The sequence below is a fragment of the Meleagris gallopavo genome, chromosome 2 (assembly GCF_000146605.3).
Source record: "Meleagris gallopavo isolate NT-WF06-2002-E0010 breed Aviagen turkey brand Nicholas breeding stock chromosome 2, Turkey_5.1, whole genome shotgun sequence".
NCBI lineage: Eukaryota > Metazoa > Chordata > Aves > Galliformes > Phasianidae > Meleagris > Meleagris gallopavo.
Window position 1 is genome coordinate 24,357,490 of NC_015012.2, and position 21,368 is coordinate 24,378,857.

Genomic DNA, 21,368 nt, shown 5'->3' on the forward strand with positions numbered 1-21,368 from the left:
TATTATTTTTTTTCCCCCCAATCAATGGTGCCCCCACACCGTAACAGACACCAGAGTCCTTTTTTCCTAGATGCACAACAGTTCCTTGGACCAGTAAGACCTCACAGTAAAATTCCTCCAGCCACTATCCTGCTTGATCAAGAAGAGGTTTTTGAGACATCATACTGCAAAAGCTGAACACCAAAAAGTCAAATACCTAAGTTGTAAGAGGCAGGGAATGAAACTTCTGTTCTCCTTTTTATCAATACTGGAAGTGGCACTGGAACACCCCAGTAGAGGTAAGAAAGCATCTTTCCAGGTTCAAATAACTATATTCAAACACAAACAAATGCAATCATGAGATGGCCATAATATCTCTGTGATAGAGCACAGCAACTTGCTGCTTCTCAAAGACTGAAATGTGAGCCCCTCACTTTTCTGTTCATCTTTCATTTCTCAAGTTTAGGACGAGAAGTGTTCCTCCTTCCTAACATGGTTCCAGCAGAACAGGGGAATTTCTAAGGGACATAAGTACAGTTCCACATGGGAAAAGGCAGCAAAATTGGGCTTACAGTAATTCTCCAAACAAATAAACTTGAAGAGTGAAGAGTTCAGGAAAAAGTCATAAAATTCAGCATACTTCTGCCACACTATTAATCTGAGATGCAGCCAGAATTTTGAGGCTGTCTACAAAACACTGCCTCAAGAATTACTTGGGGAAACCACTACCCATTCCTCTGTGTGGACTCACACTTATTCACCTTTTCATCAACTTTTTATCCTAGAGGTAGAGTATAAATTGAATTATCATTCACAAGCCATGCTTTGTGTATAACCAGAACAGTTTAATAGAAAACTAATGTTTTTTGTTTTCTTTTAAATCAGTTACTACCTTTAAAAATAACTAAAGTGATTCCATAAAAATGAAGGAGTGAAATAACATGTTCAATTATTAGCTAAGACAAACATTTCTGCTTGACTTAAATAAGCTTTTCTGCTTATATACAAGATGAATCTCAACACCAATAACCTTTTCGATCTACTGACATAGCTCTTTTAAACCCTTTCAAATACTTTCATTCCTAAGCCTAACAGTATTTATTTAGATAAACACTACAGAAGTTAGCAATTATCCACTTACATAAAAGATGCACCTTAAAGCAAGCATATCCCATCTGAAACTACCGCCTGTGTAAAATGACTCAAAAGTGCTGGCTGCTAGTTCAGACTGGCTAAGTTCTCTAAGGTACATTTAAACAATTGCCCTATTTAGCTTTATCCCTCTTAGCCACCATTTCACTCTCATTTCTTTCAGCTTCAATTCCGTAACACAGAAGTTAGGGAATCTTCTTTGATATCCCATGTCAGTTTTTGTTATAATAAACATTAGATAAATGTGCAGTTAAATGTTGCTACTAGTTATATAATTGGTCACACTACATATACAGATTCAGGCATTTGTACCCTGAAGTTCTAGACAAGTTGTTGCTTACATTGTGTGTTCTTTAAAGATTTAGTCCACTGTCTGCTTCCTATCAGATTTCTAGGAGGTTTTTTCCTCTAGAAGTCATTTTCCATTTTCAAAAACTTACCCACACTGTAATGCAAAATTATACACATTAGGCCAGGCGTTACTACTTTGTAGAATTATTAGTTCCTTTTTAGTATGAGATGTGATGAGATGTGTAGAATTATTAGTTCCTTTTTAGTATGAGATGTGATGAGATGTGTAGAATTATTAGTTCCTTTTTAGTATGAGATGTGATACTATGTCTATATCTTTGTTTGGACTGTCCTGTTTTTGTTCGTTTGTTTTTTTTTGTTTGTTTGTTTGTTTTTGCTTCTACTGCTCATTTGTCTTTTGTCACCTTCAGGTTTCACTGAAGCATTACTGTTTTCTCTGTTATTTCTATGAAAATTTCTGGGTGTTCCCAACCTCCCCTCCTGTTCCCTTCCCCTCATTTACTTTCCCTTAACTGTACCAATTATATTTTGAGATACAGGTTCTCAAATATTCTTTTTTCTTTTTAATTACTATTAAAATTCAAAAATCAATGTGAGCTTGCACACAGGAAGACAAATTATTTCACTGTAGCAAGTACAATTCCACTTATTCTTCACTGCAGAAAAAAATGCCTAGATACCTTCTCACATATTTTAAGAACTGCCACATCACTATAGGTATGCATGCAGATCTAGTAACTTTCATGCCTGACAATTCAAGCTCAGATGCTAAGTATGAGTTTGCAAAAACATGTCTGCACATCCATGATATGATTATGAAGTCATACAGAAATATATACATCCAAATTCTTTGCAGATAGAAAAAAATGGCATTCTAGAATATGTTAAAGAAAGTGACAGTTAGGGTATAGTATTTGTTCTCCAACCATTCTCTTCTTAATTTGCTTACGTGACTACCAGTGGGAACTCCTAGCCAAAGCACAATTGACTTCTACAGTAGCAGTCAAAAATAAAGGAAATCTCTGAACTTGCAGAAACCAAAAGCAATCTGAAACTGGAGCTCCTCTGAACACACTGGTACAGCTTGCCAGTTTCGGGAGCTATGTCTGAATCTAGCACTTCCAGCACCTCTTGTATCTTCCTAAGCGAAGTGAAATCTTTTTTGTACTAACAGCCAGCCTTCTACATTCAGGCATCACCTATATATACAGAACTATGACACAATTTCATCTTACTTATCTTTGGCAACTCTGTACTCCCAATTATCACAAAGGACCAAACTAAGCCACTGACAGACATAAAATGTTATTGAACTTCCAAGCACTTGAAACCAGGAATAAGCTAAACTTGGGAAGTTGTCTAGCACACCGGAACCCAAAGAGTTAATAAAAACCTGAATATTGTTTTCACAAAGGCTTTTTGAAAGAGACTTGAGACATTTTTATAGCCAGAAACAATTAGGGAATACTTGTTTCAGCATTTCTTCCAAACTGGAATGTGACTGTATATTTAAGATAAAATTGCGATATGAAGAGTCTGCTAAAAGCACTTTTTTTTTGTTTGTGCATTTTGTTTGTCACCCAGTGTCACACTAACAACTCTGCATCTCATTCTAAAGCACATTATACTGTGAGATAAGATGAAAAAGACAGTTTTTTGTTTCCCCTTGGGGGAAGTACTTCTGTTAAAAGCATCTTTTTACAATACCATTCTTTCTGAATTACCAATAACGCAAACCAAAGAATTAGATACTGTACTCTAAAATTTAATATTTGTTCAATTCTTATTCATATCCTGTAGACATCCCCATGTGTAACAGGGGAAAGTATGCTAAATGCTTAAATCTACTTAAGAATCCTGAAGATTGAGCATTTCTGTCCTTCAATCAGCATGCTGTCAGGTCAGGCTCACACATTCAGCGATATAAGTTCTCCTGCAGTTTTCATTATTATAACTAAACTCACATGTGGCTTATCAAGTAGATAATAAGTCATTTTAAAAAAAAAAATTGGATTTGAAGTCCAAGCGAGCTATTATAACTTAACCTTACTTGTAAATGCTCTCTCAGATTTCAGTTTCACCAAGAGTAATGAGGAGCAAGAAGAACCGCTGGAAGGTAGAAAGAATGTAAAGAGTTAAAAAGAAACTCTTCCACACATCTTCCTGTGTAAAGCAAAGGTAAGCTACACAAATTTGTAGTTATATATGATTAACAAAGAAAGGTGAGTTTTAAAAAGCCTTTTCGAAGGAAAAACATTTGCCACAAACTAAGAGATGCAGCAAGATCTTCACTCACTTTTGAAACCTGGTAAAACTTCAGGTGGTGCTTTAGCAAAGATTTGTGCCCTAGGTATACAATAAAGTAAGATGAGCACAGATACAAACCTTTAAGATTCTTCTCTTTCTGGAACCCAACTAGCAGTGGCCAGCAATAATGAGGTCTGATTGGCAAGCCTTCTTCCTTCATGGCCTTCATCACATCAATAGCCAGGTCTAAAAATATTAACAGGATAATTAAGCAGTGACAAAGTACTTTAAAAAAAAAAAATCACATGCACACACACACACACAAAATAAATAAGGAGAATACCTGACTTGTTGGTCTCCAAAGCACAACGCAAAATAAATATCAGTGGTGACGAGTGCATTTTTGCTTCTTTTAACTCATAACAAAACTGCTTCAGCTTGCTTATAGGCTGTAAAGAATTTCAAGAATATATTTTTCAATGTTTCTAAATTTTTAAGAACATCAAAGTCTTCTAATGTTAAGGCAGTAGATATTACACGTGCCAAGCATGCTCCTTTTGTGAATTTCAACTTCCAGTTTAAATGGGCACAATGCACTACAACCTGTCATTCTTTAAGAACGTAAAAAAAATCTACTCTTTTCCATCTCTACAGTTACATTAAGCTAAATAAATATGCTGTTTTAAGTGCACTATGAAAAAAGTATTATTATTCTGCATACCATATTTCTATTTACACAATGCTGCAAGAAGAAGCTACCCTGGTCCACATTTTCACGTGATAAATGATTGTAAGACTTCAAAATACGGAAACTTATGTCTTCGAAGCCATGAGTTATCAGAGTCAAACACAGGTTCATCATATCTAGCAATTGAAAAAGAGAAAACAATAAAAAATTAAAATAATGAATGCACTTATTTTCTCACTAAAAATACTGAAAGTAGTGAAAACTAGGGAAGAAAACATCTTGCATGTATTATTGCCATACTTTTTAATATGATTAACCAAATTACTCATTACAGAATTAATAAAGACTACTCTTTACAGAAATTTGTACAATCATGAAATTCACTTTTCCCTCTAAACAGATCATACCAAAAATTAGCAAAGCATTACCACTGTAGCACAATAGGATACTAGCTACAACTACAATTCTAAACTTGTCAAAAATAAAATTAAAAGTGTATTATGAAGTGTAATTAAGAGTTATCAGTCAGATTACACAGACTGGGATCCCAAACGATTTCAACTGTAGATAAACAAAACTGAAGTCAGTTCCTTTTTAAGATATTCACAAAGAGCTGCCACAACATGAGTTACAGTAGTGTTGTTTGCAAAAAGGGCTCCACCACTTACTGCTTTCCTACAAAGTCTTAATGAATTTTACAAGTTAAAAAGGAAATATATTTTTGTATGTGAAACACTAAAATTGGTTTACATTACATGCTCAAAAAAAATGTAACTAAAAGTAGCATAATGAATCCACAAACTAATGGCAAGTACCCTATTTTCTGTATATGTTCAGAACCACAAAAAAAACTATTTTTCATGATACTACTACATCATTGCTGCAAAAAAATAAAAATGCTTTCTTTCTCCATCCTCAGTAGCTAAATACCATGGAGTAACTAAGGACATACCTGGAATTAACTCCTTTTCAAACCTTATGCGTTCTTTAATGTCTTCTATGTACTGAGGATATCCAGCTTTGGCAAGGCTAAAAATCACCTGCATCAAAACTCTATCCATAAGGTACCCTCCAGTTTTCTCAACCTCTTCTAGAGTCTGGAAAAAAGAAAAAAATTAACAGCGTCCACACTGAATTAAAAAAAGAATATATTAAAAGATCAATATTTACAAGAATCTGTTGGTGGTTTTTTTTTTTAATTTATTTTGTTTGTTTTTAAATAAACAGGTATTTTAAATACACAAAAGACAGAAAATACTGAAGTTCTCAAAAGTCAAATACATTTAGAAAGTAGAAAAGGACAGGTAAAAGGGATATAACATTTTTTCTCCAGTATCTAATAAAACATATAAACATATAAATAATAAATTTTATAAACATATAAAATACCAGATGTATTCCCACCATGAGATGGCTTTCTAAAGCAATCACTATGAAAAGGAGAGAATAATTAATCAAAGTTTTGTTACTGTGTGGCTGATTAATATTTGTTTAAGTTGGAAGCAACGTTTCCTATTTCTCCCCTGATTTGGTCCTTTCCTTCCAGTACTAATTATTAAAATTAAATCAATTTTCTTGTCTCCTACCTTTCCAAACATTTCCTTGACTTGAAAATTAAAAAAAGTGAGAGAATACTTCAAACAATCAACTACACAAAGAGCTGCCAAAAATATTATCTTAATCAGACTTCACAAATGCTTAAGATACAGATATGAACTCTTCTAAAAAAGAAAACTAGTTTTACTGGAAGGATTCTATGCCTTGAATGGGAACAGGATCATTAAGGTTTACTTTTACATATATCACATTCAAGAGACACATTTTTATTAAATCACTCACTGGCAAGCATTATTCATCACATCTTCTCACAGTGTGAAAAGCAACTATCAATAAACAAATATTTTTCATGAAGTAGGAAACTGCTTTCAGTGAACCAGCTATTCAGATGCAAAAAAAAAAATCATTTCTAATGTGAGGAAATTAGTTATAAAATTCAGTATTATTCCTCCTGTATAGATAGTAAGCATTGCAAAGTTACACAGAACAAAAGATCAAACAAATTTCTTTAAATTCAAACTTGCAATACCTTCTTGATGCTATCAGCATCACCCTTTTCAGCATACACATTCAGTAGTGATAAATAGGTGTCTGGACCTGGCTCAACACCGGCCACCCTCATCACGGAAAGGATATTTTCTGCACTCTTGATATCTCTAGAAGAATTGAAAAGAAAGATCCTCAATGGCTTTAATCATGATGCTACTTACTGTCACTTCCCCATTCCCTCTTTAGATTATTAATTATTGGAAACAAAGGCTGCAACAAGCACAAAGAAACCTGTTTTAACTAACACTCTAAAAGGTCCAACTGCAAATCTTTTTATTTTTGTATTACTTCAAATTTTTTTTTTTAAACTTGAACAATTAAGAGTTCAAAAGTTTAAATGCAATCAATTTTCAAACAGTACACAAGAACAGTAACTTGTTTAAAAATGCAACATTTTCAGACAAGAAAGATTGCTACCTTGCAAAATAAGCCCTGTTTGCTTCAAAAATGCATCATAAGATATTTTACATTATGCAAAATCATTATGCTATGCTGTAGCATGTATGTTTTCCGAGCTACGTCGCTTTATGTAAAAGCAAAAAATAAGGAGCATTAACATATTAACATTACCCTGATCTCGCATGACCTTTCACAAGACTACTGAACACCGCTTCAGTGATTGGCAGATCTTTGCTCTTCATAAATCCAAGAATCTTACTGCAAAGGACAAGACAGCAAATAGTTGGCTTTTTTTTTTTTTTCTTTGAAAAGAAGCTACTGAGCTATTATTGTGCTGCTGGATAAGCACTGTATCATCAGAAAAGAACAAATATGGAGCAATTATATCTTAGCTTGCTACATAATATGAACGTAATTTAGTTATTTTCCTTTTTTCACATGAAACGTACTTGCCACTTTGAAACATGCATAGGCAAAAAGGTGGGGCTGGGTTTGTTACTATCTTCCTTTTTCTTTTGCATGCCTAGCAATCATACTGCTGCAACTTAAAAATTAATGCAAAAAGAGTTAGACAGACATGAAGTAAGCCCTGTGTAACAAAAGAAGAATTACTATTATTCCCTACTTTTCCCATTTCGTTCTCAAATGCAGCTATTTTTTCTTACACAGGCAGTAAGCATTCATGCCTCATACTTTTTCATACCTGCTATAGAAACGACAAAACAAGTTATTTTGTGAACAACGTAAATAGAATTTGATTCGAACACAGGTGTATCACACATTTATTTTGTTTGTGTAGGCTCCAGCTGTCTCTAAAAAATTGCTTTTCAGTGCCTGAATAAATTATGCTTAATACTCTTTGCTTTGCTCAATTTATAAGAATTACACTGAAATGAGTTTTAACGGTAGAAAATACGATAAACAGATTTCTTAGAAACTCTTTTCAACATAAATGCTAAAGAATACCTCGCTCCTTCAATGTCACCCTCATTGCAATAAGCAGCAATCAACCTTTGGTATGTGACCTACAAAAAACAAGAAGGGGAAGTTAACAATTTCTATCCAACAGATGAATACCATTATTGAGGGAAAAAAAATACTATAGGAGAATACCTACTCGATTGGGCTGCACATTAGCTTCCTCCATTCTGGCTAAGAACTCAGTTGGAGAAAATTTATGCTCATTTTGAAGGTAGACTTTAAGTAAAGCATTATAGTGGCTCGTGTCATAGACAGCACCTAAGGAAATATTTCAACCACAGTGTTAATGTACGCTCCCTAAATGTCAATGTGATTTTACAGTTTTCTTGGGTAATTTCTCCTCGATTTTATTCTGTATAAACTTTATAATCAGACTACTTCCCATTATCCACCTTTGCAGTAACACGTATTTAACAGCATATATTTGTTTAGAAAAACCCAAAATGTAACAACAGCACAAGTACGTTGCTGCTAATGTGCAAGCTATTCCACAGCCAGTCGATCTATGCAATGTACAGAGATAAATGTATAACTTTAAAAATTATCTCATAAAGTAGCTGGCAGCACTAGGAATACTTACTCCAGCAGATAATTCATGGTAATATCTAAAAGAGAATACAATACATTCTTACAATAATAAAAAAAATCAGGTTTAAACACCAGAAAAAGAAATCTTAGATACTTTTAACACCCCTAGATGTCACTATAACTCCCAGAATAGAGAATAAGACTCTCACCTGAATACTAAAACCTACTGCTTATTTGCTAATGAATTTTAGCCATTATAACCTAACATTTAAACACTATTAAAAAGCAACCACTTTTTTATTACAGAAAAAGCAACAGAAGTGTACAGCTATTCCAGAAGGAGGGTTTAACAAAATCTACCTACCCAGTTCTTTCATCTTGTCCCATATCATATGAACTAGCTCTGTTCTTTCAGATGACAACACTTCTGGTAACAGAGCACCACAGCTTCGCAACAAAAGCAAGGTCTGGTTACTCCCTGGACAGCCTACAAAAAAACAAACAACAACCATTAGTAAGTCTAATTCAAGTAAACCAGAAACAGTCAGTCAAATAACACAGAAGCAGTCATGCTACAACTCAGTCAGATGTAAAAGCTGCTGGGAATTATAACTTTTGTTATAATTGAGTATTTTTCACTGGTGTCAATGTAGACCCGTAAATAAACTTTCATCTCACTCAAAAAAACAAAGCAACAAACCTATAATTCAACATAGCTTGCCTTCTCTTTTATTCAAACTCTTCTTTTGTTGCTATGCTGTTGCTGAAACTACTCTTAACCCTCCAGATTTTATTGTGACTGCGATGACTGAAGTTTAAAGCCAAAAGGAGAAGTTTTTGGCAAGCAGCAACAGCTGTATACTGCAATGCTTTTTTCAGCACTAATATTAGACCATCATTAGGAATGCCAGTGGAAAATGGAGACGGAAAAAAAATCTTTGTGTTTAAGTGGTACACAGCCACATATTCTGTCATTAATAATTTAAAAAAAAAAAACTTATTTAAAAGAAGATATTGATCCACTGAAATATTAAAGCATTTTCTATATAATAAAATAAAATACAACTGAATCTTCAAAATGTAACGCTTACTGACCAGGGTACCAAAATGATTAAGAATGACACTATTATGCACTGGAGAAGATTAATGACAAAACATGCCACTTTTTACAGTGAGGAGATCTAACAAACAGAAAGTAAAAAAAAAAGAGCTCAGCACAAAATACTAAACTCAAGTGGTATAATACTTCACTCTCCAAGATCCATGGATTATTTGATCCTAATGAGGACATAACTTCCTGGCAAATGTCTAAAATAGCAAAATAGTTCATAATAATTCCTTACTATTTTAAAACTGGTATTCAGAAGGAAAAATCTAATTTTCAATTTCCATTAGCATCTATTTTCACTTCTGTCCATGCTCAACAAATGTGATCACTTACATCTGCACAACAATGAAGGAAAGCATGAAAATGCTCACATGCTCCAACTTCTGCATTCAACCCCACAGATGCCAAAAATCTAACCATAAATACAGCTATTTCTAGGACTCTACTTCTACTCCTGAGGTAAAGAATGATCCTTTGCAGGTTATCCAGTAAACTGCAGATAAATTCTTTTATGAATCCAGCAAGTTCTAATAAAAATGAGAGTTCTTTTATAAGGCAGCATATTGTAAAAGTAAACAAATAAAATTTAACAAAAATCAGAGCAAAAAAAAAAAGTTATTCAACCCTTCCCAACCACAAAGAAAGGTGAGATGTGCTTTATCAGGGGTATTTCCATCTAACAAGGAAACTGTTTACATAGGTGTATATTTGCAAAAAAAAAAAAAAAACAACAACAAACTTACTATTAATTTAAAATATAAAATATATTTAAATAACTGAAACACTGTGAACAATTGATCTCTCTGCTAACATGTCTTCCTAAAAACTCTAAGTTTAAAAAAAAGTTCATTGAAATTTTCTATCCCAATCAGAAACAAACTTCAGTGGTATTAACCTCCAAAATGACTTAATATGTTTCATTCCATACTGCTTTGTTAAAGATTTCCATATCTTCATGCCAAAACTCCCAACTTGTGTACAGGCCAGTAAAAAGGCAGGAATGCTGCCAGTATTTCCAACTGCTGCTTATCACTGTAAGTGCAGTTTTCAGTAGTACAGAACTACTATAGCTTCTCTGTTTCTACAGAGTAGACACAGCTTAGAGCTACAAAACAATGGTAAAAAAAAACCCTCAAGAGCAGAAAGCTACAGGCAGTCTAGAATTATATCTTCTGATACAGAAAACAACCACCAGAACTGCAGTGCCACATCACTAGGTTTCAGGAGAGCAATCTAGAACAAAAACATTATACAGAGTAAGCTCTGAAGAAACACAGAAGTGATGGGAAAAAAATGATCACAAGAAAGAAATAGAAAAAAATACTGAGAGTAAATGGCAAATAGGGATTTGAACTTTTGGAGATATCACCAATTCATGAGAAATAAATTATACTTGATTAACTTTTATATCAGTGCCTAACAATCTGTTAGTGCAATTAAAATGTCAAGGTGGTCCTTTTCCATGATCCTGGTGTTTTATATGTACACCTTACGCTAGTGACTAAGTACTTGAAAATCAAAAGAAACAGGAAAAAAATCAGCACTGTGAGTGCAGAAAGATGAAGAACAAGATACCCACATCAAACAACTTGCCTGGATATTTTTTTTTACATTGTAATATTCTTCCTTTCCTAATTACAAACAACTCCCTTCGAGAAATAAAAAGAAATTTTTGTATTTGCTACACTTGTTTTCAATGTTGTTCTTTAAAAAAACTGACTAAATTTTTCAAATAAAGACATTCATTATTTCTTTTAGCAGCAACCTAATTCAACCTTCATAAATTTTTTTTTAAGCCTGTTGTTTTTCTGATTCCCAAAACTCACCATTAATTTAAAATATATTTAAATAACTGAAACACTGCGAGCAATTGATCTCTTTGCTAACATGACTCCCTAAAAACAATCTAAGCATTCAATGACCATTAAGAATTGTGATCCACATACAAGGTGAGAGGCATAAAACCCTTTTCAACCCACAGAGATTTATATTAAAAAAAAAAAAAAGCAGTCAGCATCAGAAAGGGTATCAAAAGCAGAAAGACAAAACTGACAAAGTTCAACAGAAAGAGGGAATGAGTTGAAGACTCAGCATTTGAACAGCAAGCCACAAAACTTTTGAGATCACCATCCAAGATACACGAGCCAGTAACTGTTCAGCAAAGTTTAAAATGAGACCAAGACAATGCATGTTGTCTCCACATCTTCCTGTACCACTCCATTTTAAAATAAAAGACCTCTCAAGGATAGCATAGTTTATTGTAGATGTTTGAAAAATACACTGCACATAAAACACAGATATGATCTCTATTCCTATCTCTATGTTCCCAAGATAGTTACATTAGTAAAATGTAACATCACCAGATAAAAATTTGTAACAAGGAGAGTAATATGTTACCATTTCTTAGAAGTACAATGAAATTTTACAAGTAGTATAAATTGCCAAAGACAGAAAACACTTGAAAAGTTGATGTGTGCATTGAAAGCAGGGTAACACCTGTAAAACATTCCAAGTCCATTCATCAACACATGCAGTAGGTTAAACGGTATTCAGAAGAAAAAACATAAATCAGAACTCTTCAAGTAATTTCCTTGGTTTGATGAATTATTATGTTGCAGCATTAGCTTTAGTTTTGTTTTAATGGGAAGCAGCTTACCCTCTCTGCATGTTTCCTGGAAGACTTTTAGGAGAAGGGTTTTAGGGATACGGCCAGTTTTTCTGACAGAGTTATCCAGTTTATTTAATGCCCAGTCAAACGCCCGTCTGCTTTGGATTTCTGAGACTGCTTCTTCTTTAAAACTTCCTTCATGTTGAGGTACGACTGTAAGGAACCTTGCTTGCTGAAAGACACTTCTGCTTAAATAAATATAAAGGGGAATAAAAAGAAAACAGAAATTACACTTCTGAGAGTGAATTTGCAAATGCAGTAGTTACTGAATGTCAAGAAGATAACACTCTTCTTGCTGATGAACTGTTTCTCAAAAACATTCCATATTAAGGTAAACAAAAAATGCAGGTGACTGACTTCAATACATATTGTAAGCCTTTCTACTTAAAACAATACAGAGACATGTATTTCCTTAAGGTGTCAATTATAAATCTGAGATCTTCGGCTGGATCCAACTCGTGTTAAGTGGTTCAAGTACTATTTCTATACAAAAACAAAATTTTTAAAATCTCTAAGTGCTACAAAAATCTCCTGTCCCGTTACGGGATCTCCCCAATGCTTTCACATGCTTTTGAAAAACTACTTCAGGAACAGCCACAAGCACCTCTTCCAAAACAGAGCAAATCAAGGTAACAAATCATGTATTTCTTTTCAAATAAAATACAAGAGAACTAATGCAGACACCAATGTTTTAGACAACAGTAAACCAAACAATGGCATAATTCCCCATCCTTCAGAACTCGCAGTAACAAATGTGAAGCAGTCATCCTGGAACACAAACCAAACAAATACTGGATTTGTTTCACCACCTGTTTTCTCAAAATGAAGTATGACAACTGTAAGAAATATAACCAAGAAGCACTTCTAGCAAAACAATAACAGCTCACCATTTATTTATTTTTTTAGTAAGAACAAGTTCATGTACATGATAACAAGAAAATGGCATCTGTGTTGTGCTAGAACTATGACTAGCCTATAGAGGGCAAACTGTTGTTACACCTGAGTACTTTTGGAAATTTTCTATAAACCTATCTTTCTCCAGAATCAATGCAAAGCAAGTGACGCTTTCTGGATGTCAAAAAGAAGATTCATCAGCTTCTGAAATTGTCCTCCTTCATCTGTGTCTCTTGAGCTCAGAACTCTTCACTACATTTCTGTAAGTGTTCTTCTAGACTACTTTGTTTTTGTTTGTTTAATCAAAGAAATAGAAAGAAAGAAAGAAAAAAAGAAAGAAAGAAAGAAAGAAAAAATAGAGCCAAATTGCAAACTGCTAAATGGAAGGAAAAAAAAAAACATTAATGGGGGCAAGCTGGAAAACATGTCTGGTGTGTTGTCAACTGCTCAGACCTGGTAAGCAGCCCACCACTCATCCTTTCCCTGGCCGTGTGAAACCCTGACATTAACTGAGGAGGCCCTAAGTTCAGGAAGTATAATCTTTTAAATTAAACCAGCTCATAATGAAGATCATCACTGCTCTTCAGATTTATCTTTTTCAAGCAGGCAAATTTTACATGGCCAAACTTGTGACCTTCCTCCTGAAAAATTCCCAGAGGTCAGCAAATTATATGGGAAAGATCAAGCAAGAAAGAAGTGGAGAAGAAAAACAAGTCAAACAAGTCAAACAAGCCAAAAAGAAGAACCCTCCTTCACTGTGAATTCTACCTCCCCTGGGTGCAAATCCACACTACTTCCCTGTGAGCCAATGGGCTCACTAAGCTGGCACAACGCACCATCAAGTTGTGGAAACTGCTCATGATGTCCAAAACCTACCAGAAAGAAGAAAAAATAAATAAAAAAAAAAAATGGATTAGGAGTATGTGGCTAAAATCAGAGCAATTTTGAAGAAGAAGGAAGCGAAACACGATTTGTGGTAAGTGATCATCTCATTTAAAGAAAAAATTTAAAAAAAAATATCAGGATTTCCCAGGGCATAATTTTCTATTTTCTTCCTCTTTTTTGACTGTATCACATATCCACAGAGTACTTGCCCTTAACGAGAAATAATCAACTAATTAGCTTGAAATTCAGTAATACAAGGTAAGAATAACAGAAAGACAAAATCTTCAGTCCTTTCAGGTGTAATAACCAAATGAGATGGTTCTAACACATACTCTTTAATAACAAAAATAACAACACAGAATTACAAGCTATCCACTTGATAAGATTGAAACTAATGATTGAAAGTTCTTGATCTATCTTTTCATAAGATAAATATTACATTCCACCATCACATACCTACTAAAAGACCAACCTGAAAACTTTTCAGAATACTTTCAATTCAGGTTAGAAAAAATTATTTGGAAGCAACACGGGGCTCAGCGTAACACAGACATTTGCACTTTGATTTCCATTTGCAATTGAAGCACAACCAGCAAAACCCCTATTTTATCCACTTAAAACTGAAGTGTCTTTTTCTATAAAAATCTACTTCGTATATCATTATATGCTACACTAAATTGTCAAATGAAATATTTTGCCACATAGAACACTTGTAACTATAACCTGATGTCTACATCTCTGAGTTTCTGCCTATACACTGTATTTTGAAATGGGCAATTTATTTAGCTCTGCCCCACTCATTGGTTTTGAATTTGGGTCTTTCCAATACAAACTGCTTACGAACAGAAAACTTAGGAGAAAATTACAAAAACTAAAATGCCAAGATTTCCCTATTCTAAAGATGAAGGATTGAAAGAAGCAGAAAAGGCACCTTCCAAAAATGTAAAAACTTCAGAAAACTTTGGGAACCAATTTTGGTCAGGTTTGATTTGAGGTAATTAAGTGAATACAATATAGGAAAATTGAGACTAATGGCACAAAGTACAATAAAGCACTTATCGACGTATCAGGAATATTTAACAACCTTGTGCTATTATTCTTTTTTAACATATATGGTTGAGAAGGAAAAAAAAAAAACACATATACCAAAAAAGCAAGGATAAAAATAATAAAAAGGTCAGGTTAAACGTTTTGAGTTACAGAGTCACACAATAATGCAGAAATTTAGCTTTCAAAATATGTTAAATATGATCATACAATGTCAGTTTTAACTATCTTACCACGACTAAGGAAGCAAATTTTAATAAGACAAGCAAGGAGCGCAGGAAGAATTGTCCAAGCAGTTATAGAAGCTTTAACTATACTGAAGATATTTTAATGGTCCTTACTGAGCATCTCCCCAGTCCTTCAGAATTACCTTTAAGAATTCACAGAAGAGGAGGTATGACAAAAAGCAAAGCACAACTGATAACTATGAAAGAAACTGACATACAGGCTTCTGATACCAAGTCACTCGACTTTCACATAACCAAAATAAGGAGATATCATGTAGTTTTCATCAGAAAAAATAAGGGTGCCGTTGCTGTTTCTAAATTGCGTTGACATCTTTTTTAACGTAGTGATCAAAGTTTGTTGCAATATTGAGAATATATTTTATGACTTCTAAAATACAGTATACTCTTAACCCACCTGGAAATGGACTACTACAACCCACGTCCATTAAAAAGTTTCATTAACAATCTGAATGACAGAAGAGAGCAAACATATTAAACTTGTAGATGACAGCACACCAATAATGGTGCCCAATGCTTACAAGAGAACAGCAGACTTCTAAGTCATCTTGATTACTTGATTAAATGGTCTTAAATCAGGGGAAAAAAAAAAAAAAAGAAAAAAAAAAGAGTAGACCAAAGAAAGTTTGTTTCTACATTTCAGAATTCCAGGGGAAAATAAAGGCACAGAACTGGCCAAAAAATAGCCAACGGAACTAAAAAATATACATGCACAGAAAAAAAGGTCTAATTCTTCAGCTCCTAATAGAAGCAACACAGGTAAGATAGAGAATTGTTCTGCTTGTCATGGTATGTTTACTCACACAGAAAGATTTGGACCAGTGTTTTAAAGTAGTTGAAGCTAAACTGGTAAATAGCTTGCACAGTGATGAAATGGGAAATTCATATTAAACTAACTAGTAATTTTTCCTATGTTCGCTAGGGTTTAGTGAGAATTACAGTACTGTCCTGATGTATGGACCTGTTTTTCACATTTCTTGAGCAGACCTGAGGCAGTGTACTTGATTTTCTAAAAACCAGACATCTTAGTCACCAAACTAAGTAAAGAGGCAGATCCAATGATCCACCTGGCAGCAGCAGAAAGATTACTTTCTGTAGAACTTGACAAAGTCCAAAAATTCAATAAAACATAAATTTGTCTCCCTTTATTAGAGCCACAACAGAGTAGCTGCTATAGTTTTCCATGCCGCATAAAAGTATTGGATATTTTTATAGTATATTATTTTTTCTAAATTAAACAGGCTAAAAGAGGAGGAAACAGTTTTCAAAATACAAGCCATACTCAAAGTAAAATACTGGTAAACTGAGAAGGTTAATATTCTTCACTACCTAAAAACATTACAGATGTTAGTTAAAATGTAATAAATACAAGACAAATGTAACAATTGAGACACTGGTATGATTCCTCCAGTGCTGATCAGTACTTCCCTGACTTAGCTGTGGTCGCACACAGCACCAGAGCACCCTTGTTTCAATACCATACAGTAGGCATTCCTTCCTGCGGGAAGAAAGAACATTCTGTTTTTTCCATTGTAGATGCAGAAGTTACAGATTCCTTGGAAGAACACCTAAAAGTTCCACATAATTCATAACAAGCAAAGCAGAAAAGCCTTGCTTTGTGCTATTTCTTAGGAAAAAAGTCTCAGAACTTTATTACCTCAACAAGTAACATGTGCAGAACTGCAATGAGAGTGCAGCTTGTGAAACTTTACTATGGCAGTGCATTGCCTAAGCATTAGCAAAGCAGGTTCTACTGAACACTTCCTCTACATTTATCTGTTAGTTCTATTGTTCTACCAAGGAAATCGGGCACTGAATTCTAGATTTTTGTCTGCCACTGACAGAGTGTTTCAAGTGACTCACCAGTGTTTCTAGCTAATTTAAAAACATTTGTAGCATGTAGTAAACCGCAAATCATTTGGTTTTTCAACCTGTGGCTTAACCAAGGTCCCCTGGATCTAAACTAGAATTCTTTAAAAAGGTGTTCGCTCTCCCATCTCACCTACATGATCCAATCCTATACAAACTCACTACAGCACATCAACTCAGCAACCCTTGTTGTATAGTATGTATAGTATTCTTATTAACTCCTCTGAATTGGACAAAAAGGGAGAACAGAGATCTTGCAAAAAGCACAGAGATTTTCACTACATAACAGTTAGCTTTTTAGGGAGATTAGCAAACAGTAAGCTCTGTTCTCCACAGTCATGAAAACTGACATCTAGCCTCACAGATTAGAATCCTAAACTGAAGTGACATCAAGGCCAAAGATCCTTTGAGACACTTGCACATAAAGATTTTGTTCTACTATGCTATGATCCTAATTGTTTTCATTTTCTTTGTGGAGAAATAGGGCATCCACTTCAGGACAAATACTCTAGAGCTTTACATCTCAAAATGCAGCTCAGAAAGACAGCTGCACTGACCCAACATCATATAGTCACCATCAACAGCAGTAGTTCCCTCTTTTCCTTTGCCCACATTACCATTCTTTCTCAGTTCTTCAGATGCTTAACTGATCCAATTAAGCCTGTTAATATGCCAGAAAACTCTTTTCCTTGCAGTCTAGCAAATGAAATCAGCCCGGCAACAGAACTAAGGAGCACTCACACTCAGAATGGTACAAGCCACCCAGGAGTGGGAAAGCCAAATTCCCCCGATACTAACCTTGCAGCTGCAAGCTGTAACATCTAGTCTTACCATCTCATAGAGAATATGTAGAATAAAGTCCCCCAGAAGATATTTTGAACTCAAAACCCATTTAGGAAAGGCATTTAGTACCGCATCCTCTGCACATCCAGTATCACTTCCATCCCCATAACCTGTCCCTTAATTCAAATTCTCATTCAGAAGACCAAAGTGCAATCTTATAGTCTGGGTGTTTCATCTACGGATTTTCACAGTCAATATAAAACAGTACAGAAAGGGTGACAGATGGATACAGCCGGATATATACAGGACCTTAAGCAGAGAATAAGAATTGAACTTTCAGCAGAAAGTCAACTGCTAACAACTCCATTATCAACACCAGCAATCTGACCACAGGCTATGAAGTTTCACTAGCACACATAAACACAGCAGAAGGTATCTTTGCAATGCTTTTATGAAATTTCAATTGATGATCACTCCTGTTAGGCCTGTGTTCCTGGTTAACAGACTCAAATATATATATTTTTTTCACTTGAGCTATACAGCGCAGTGTACCTACTGCTTATCCAGCAAACAGGACAAAAGTTATTTTGCAATTATGGAGTGTCTAAGCAATTTGACATTATGGAAGGATTAGCTGACAGCATTTCATTTTATAGAGTATGATACAGATGAGAATCTGTCTGCCTCTCTGCTACAACTCAGATCTCACAACAGGCATTTCAGTGAGATCTGCATGGATACAATCTTGCATGCTAACTAGCAAGCAAGGGTAAGGTCTGTACTTCTTCTACCCTGTACATAATTTTCTTTGTCACTAAAGGCTGCAGAGCAGCAGTCGAGTTTGTTCTCTGGCTACCATATTCTCAGGACAACATGTTTAGGGCATTCCCAATGGTCACAGAATGTCATACTTCAGTTTACTTTCACTATTCCCAGAACAGAAGGTATCTGAAAAGAATCTAAAATCTTAAGACTATCTTCTGTACCCTCCTATAGATGAAGATGCACTTTTAAGTACTGACACAGAATCTGAAGCCTTATTTGCATTACTACTATCACTGTGCCACTATCTAGCTCATCTTGTACTGATTCTAAGCAGGTAAATAATAACACAGCCTAGAAGTCTTAAAGAAGTACAAGGGCATAGCAAGTAGTCCAACCACTACTTGCATACTGTACACTGGAGATGGTAGTTAGCACATCCCTGGAAAATTCAGAGTAGAATGATTAAAAACTGCTGGAATGTGACTAGCTACTGTTTCAGTTTGCTAAAGAAACAAACAGATCTGCAATTCTCCTATAGTCATTACTGCAATAGGAGCCTCAAACCTGCATCTGAACTAACTTAAAATTATGTTCAGTGATAAAGCAAACATAGTTTGCCATTTACTCAGTTCCCTTGGTAAATACTGGATTACTCCTTGCTATTTATTCACTCTTATAACAGTTACCCTATGCCTCAAAACCAGAGTTTCATCAGTACTTCATGAAATTTACTGTAGAGGGCTGCATTTCACTTCTAAGGTAACATCCTGAGACCTAAACAACAAGTAGAGAAGTCTAAATGACATCCATGTATCCAAATCATTCTAGTTCTTCAAAGGAGGTCAATTTCCAGATGTTAGGGCTTAGATAGAAAAAAAAACGAGGAGTTACTTGAGGAATAAACATAGTAAGATTATACACTTGTTCATGCAATCTCAGCTAGTAAATGCTACTTCTACTTTAAAATTTGGTCCTAGAGCAACACTTGTGCACTAGAATGCCTAAATCCATACATTAAAGTGATAGCAAGACAAAGAATATATGTGAAGGATCACCTGAGGAAAGGATTTACTGGACAAAAAGAATGCAAAAAATTTACACATACTTCTCAGTTTTGCTACAATATAAGTCACAGGTTAGACTAAAACCTTAGAAGGATGAAATAAACACTGTTGCTGCTTTCCCTGAATTTGTTATTGCCCAAGCACGTTTCTCACATTATTTAATAATCCAGCATGAAAACTAAAGCGTTTTCAACAATTTCACCAAACCATCCTGCAAGTGACTCCATACATTACTGAAGGTATACAGGAGTATAACTTGTGAAAAAGTAGTACCTGAACATCCATGAACGTTACTTCTTGCAACAAGTTATCTAGGAAATTAGCTCCCAGATGAGAAAAACAAATTGAGCTAAATCAGCACAAGTAGAGACTGGAAAAGTTTATGTATGATTTGCCACTCAGTAACTCAGGGTACTGCTGCCAGTCTCAGCATATGCCTGCCCTGTTCCCTAGCACTTCCTCTACATCTCTATTCCCTTCTTCACAGCTGTGAAGCTTACCAGTCCTATGCTGAACAACGTTATCCATTCTAGAGCAGTAAAAATTTCCAGCTGGTACTAAGTAGAATCCACTAAGAGGGATCAGCAGAGCAGTAGGAAGACACTAACAAGGCAGGAAGACCTCCTTGTACAGTCGCTATGTCTACTCAAAAAACTCACTGTGCACATTTGTTTGAAGCCTTTCCACTCTCAGACTTTATGCCAAAACAATTTGTCTGCTGCATGGTTTGCACATTTAGTGAAAAGCTAGTACTGAGCTCAGTCACTAACTAGATCTACACGCTGATGTTTTTTTTAAAACACTAATGCTACACTCTCATTCACATTTCTACTGCACAGTGAGCTGCTGAAGACATCTCCAGTGACAACAAGCAAATCTCACTGTTCCAAGCTGCCTGCACCTCTTCACTCCACAAGTCACATGGACACTAACTGACCTCTGAATGGTCTGCAAAACGGATGACTCTGGATCTGCTCTGGATCTTTACCAGCTTTTCTAAGCACCAGGAGAAATACGGGAAGCATTCACATCCACAGAGAAGATTAGTTTAAACTTCTAATTCATTACAAATTTACTTTTAAAAATGACTTATGATAGGTACAGTTATAACGAGTCATTGGGCATCTCCAACCACTCCCTGCTATTTTACAGACTGGAACCCAAGAATACAACCCCACAGAGCTCAGAGCCACGAACAGAGCTCACTCTCACTGACACACTCTGAGAACCAACCTACTGACATTGAAATAACCTCTAACTTGAGAAAAGCCTGCAGATGTACTCACAGTAACAGTACACTTGTGCTGTGAAGTATGAAAAACAACGCTAAGCTTGTGAATCTGAAAGCTGCAGAAAGTGCTTCCTTCTGATCCTAAGCAGTTAAGGATGGTTACAACAGCCACTACTGTGCCCAAAAACCACAACGCCAAACGCTCTTCTCGTCAACATCGCGGAACCACCTAACGGTTTAGGTTAGAAGGGACCTAGAGGCGCATCCAGTCCCGTTCCGCAGTCAGGGCACCGAAGAGCAGAAAAGAACCGCAATGCCGTACCCCTCCCGCTCCCTCTCCCCCAAGCCGCAGGCCCGCACCACAGCATCTCCGCACGCCCTTTGCCCCCAGCCAGCCGCCCAGCAGGCCTCAGCGTG

The 21,368-nt window shown here is 35.4% G+C and overlaps 1 protein-coding gene across 1 annotated transcript in view; it reads right to left on the reverse strand.

The window, feature by feature from the left end:
• The window catches only part of LRPPRC (leucine rich pentatricopeptide repeat containing), a 94,196-nt gene extending 72,869 nt beyond the window's left edge, over positions 1–21,327 (reverse strand). Inside the window, exons 1-11 of the mRNA XM_019612713.2 lie at positions 21,312–21,327; positions 12,157–12,353; positions 8,757–8,879; positions 8,001–8,122; positions 7,850–7,908; positions 7,055–7,141; positions 6,465–6,591; positions 5,331–5,475; positions 4,412–4,554; positions 4,034–4,139; positions 3,829–3,936 (exon numbers count right to left, since the gene is read on the reverse strand). Coding sequence (XP_019468258.1) covers positions 3,829–3,936; positions 4,034–4,139; positions 4,412–4,554; positions 5,331–5,475; positions 6,465–6,591; positions 7,055–7,141; positions 7,850–7,908; positions 8,001–8,122; positions 8,757–8,784 — 925 coding nt within the window. The 5' untranslated portion in view covers positions 8,785–8,879; positions 12,157–12,353; positions 21,312–21,327. The remainder of the gene's footprint in view (positions 1–3,828; positions 3,937–4,033; positions 4,140–4,411; positions 4,555–5,330; positions 5,476–6,464; positions 6,592–7,054; positions 7,142–7,849; positions 7,909–8,000; positions 8,123–8,756; positions 8,880–12,156; positions 12,354–21,311) is intronic.
• Between the last annotated feature and the right edge of the window lie 41 nt (positions 21,328–21,368).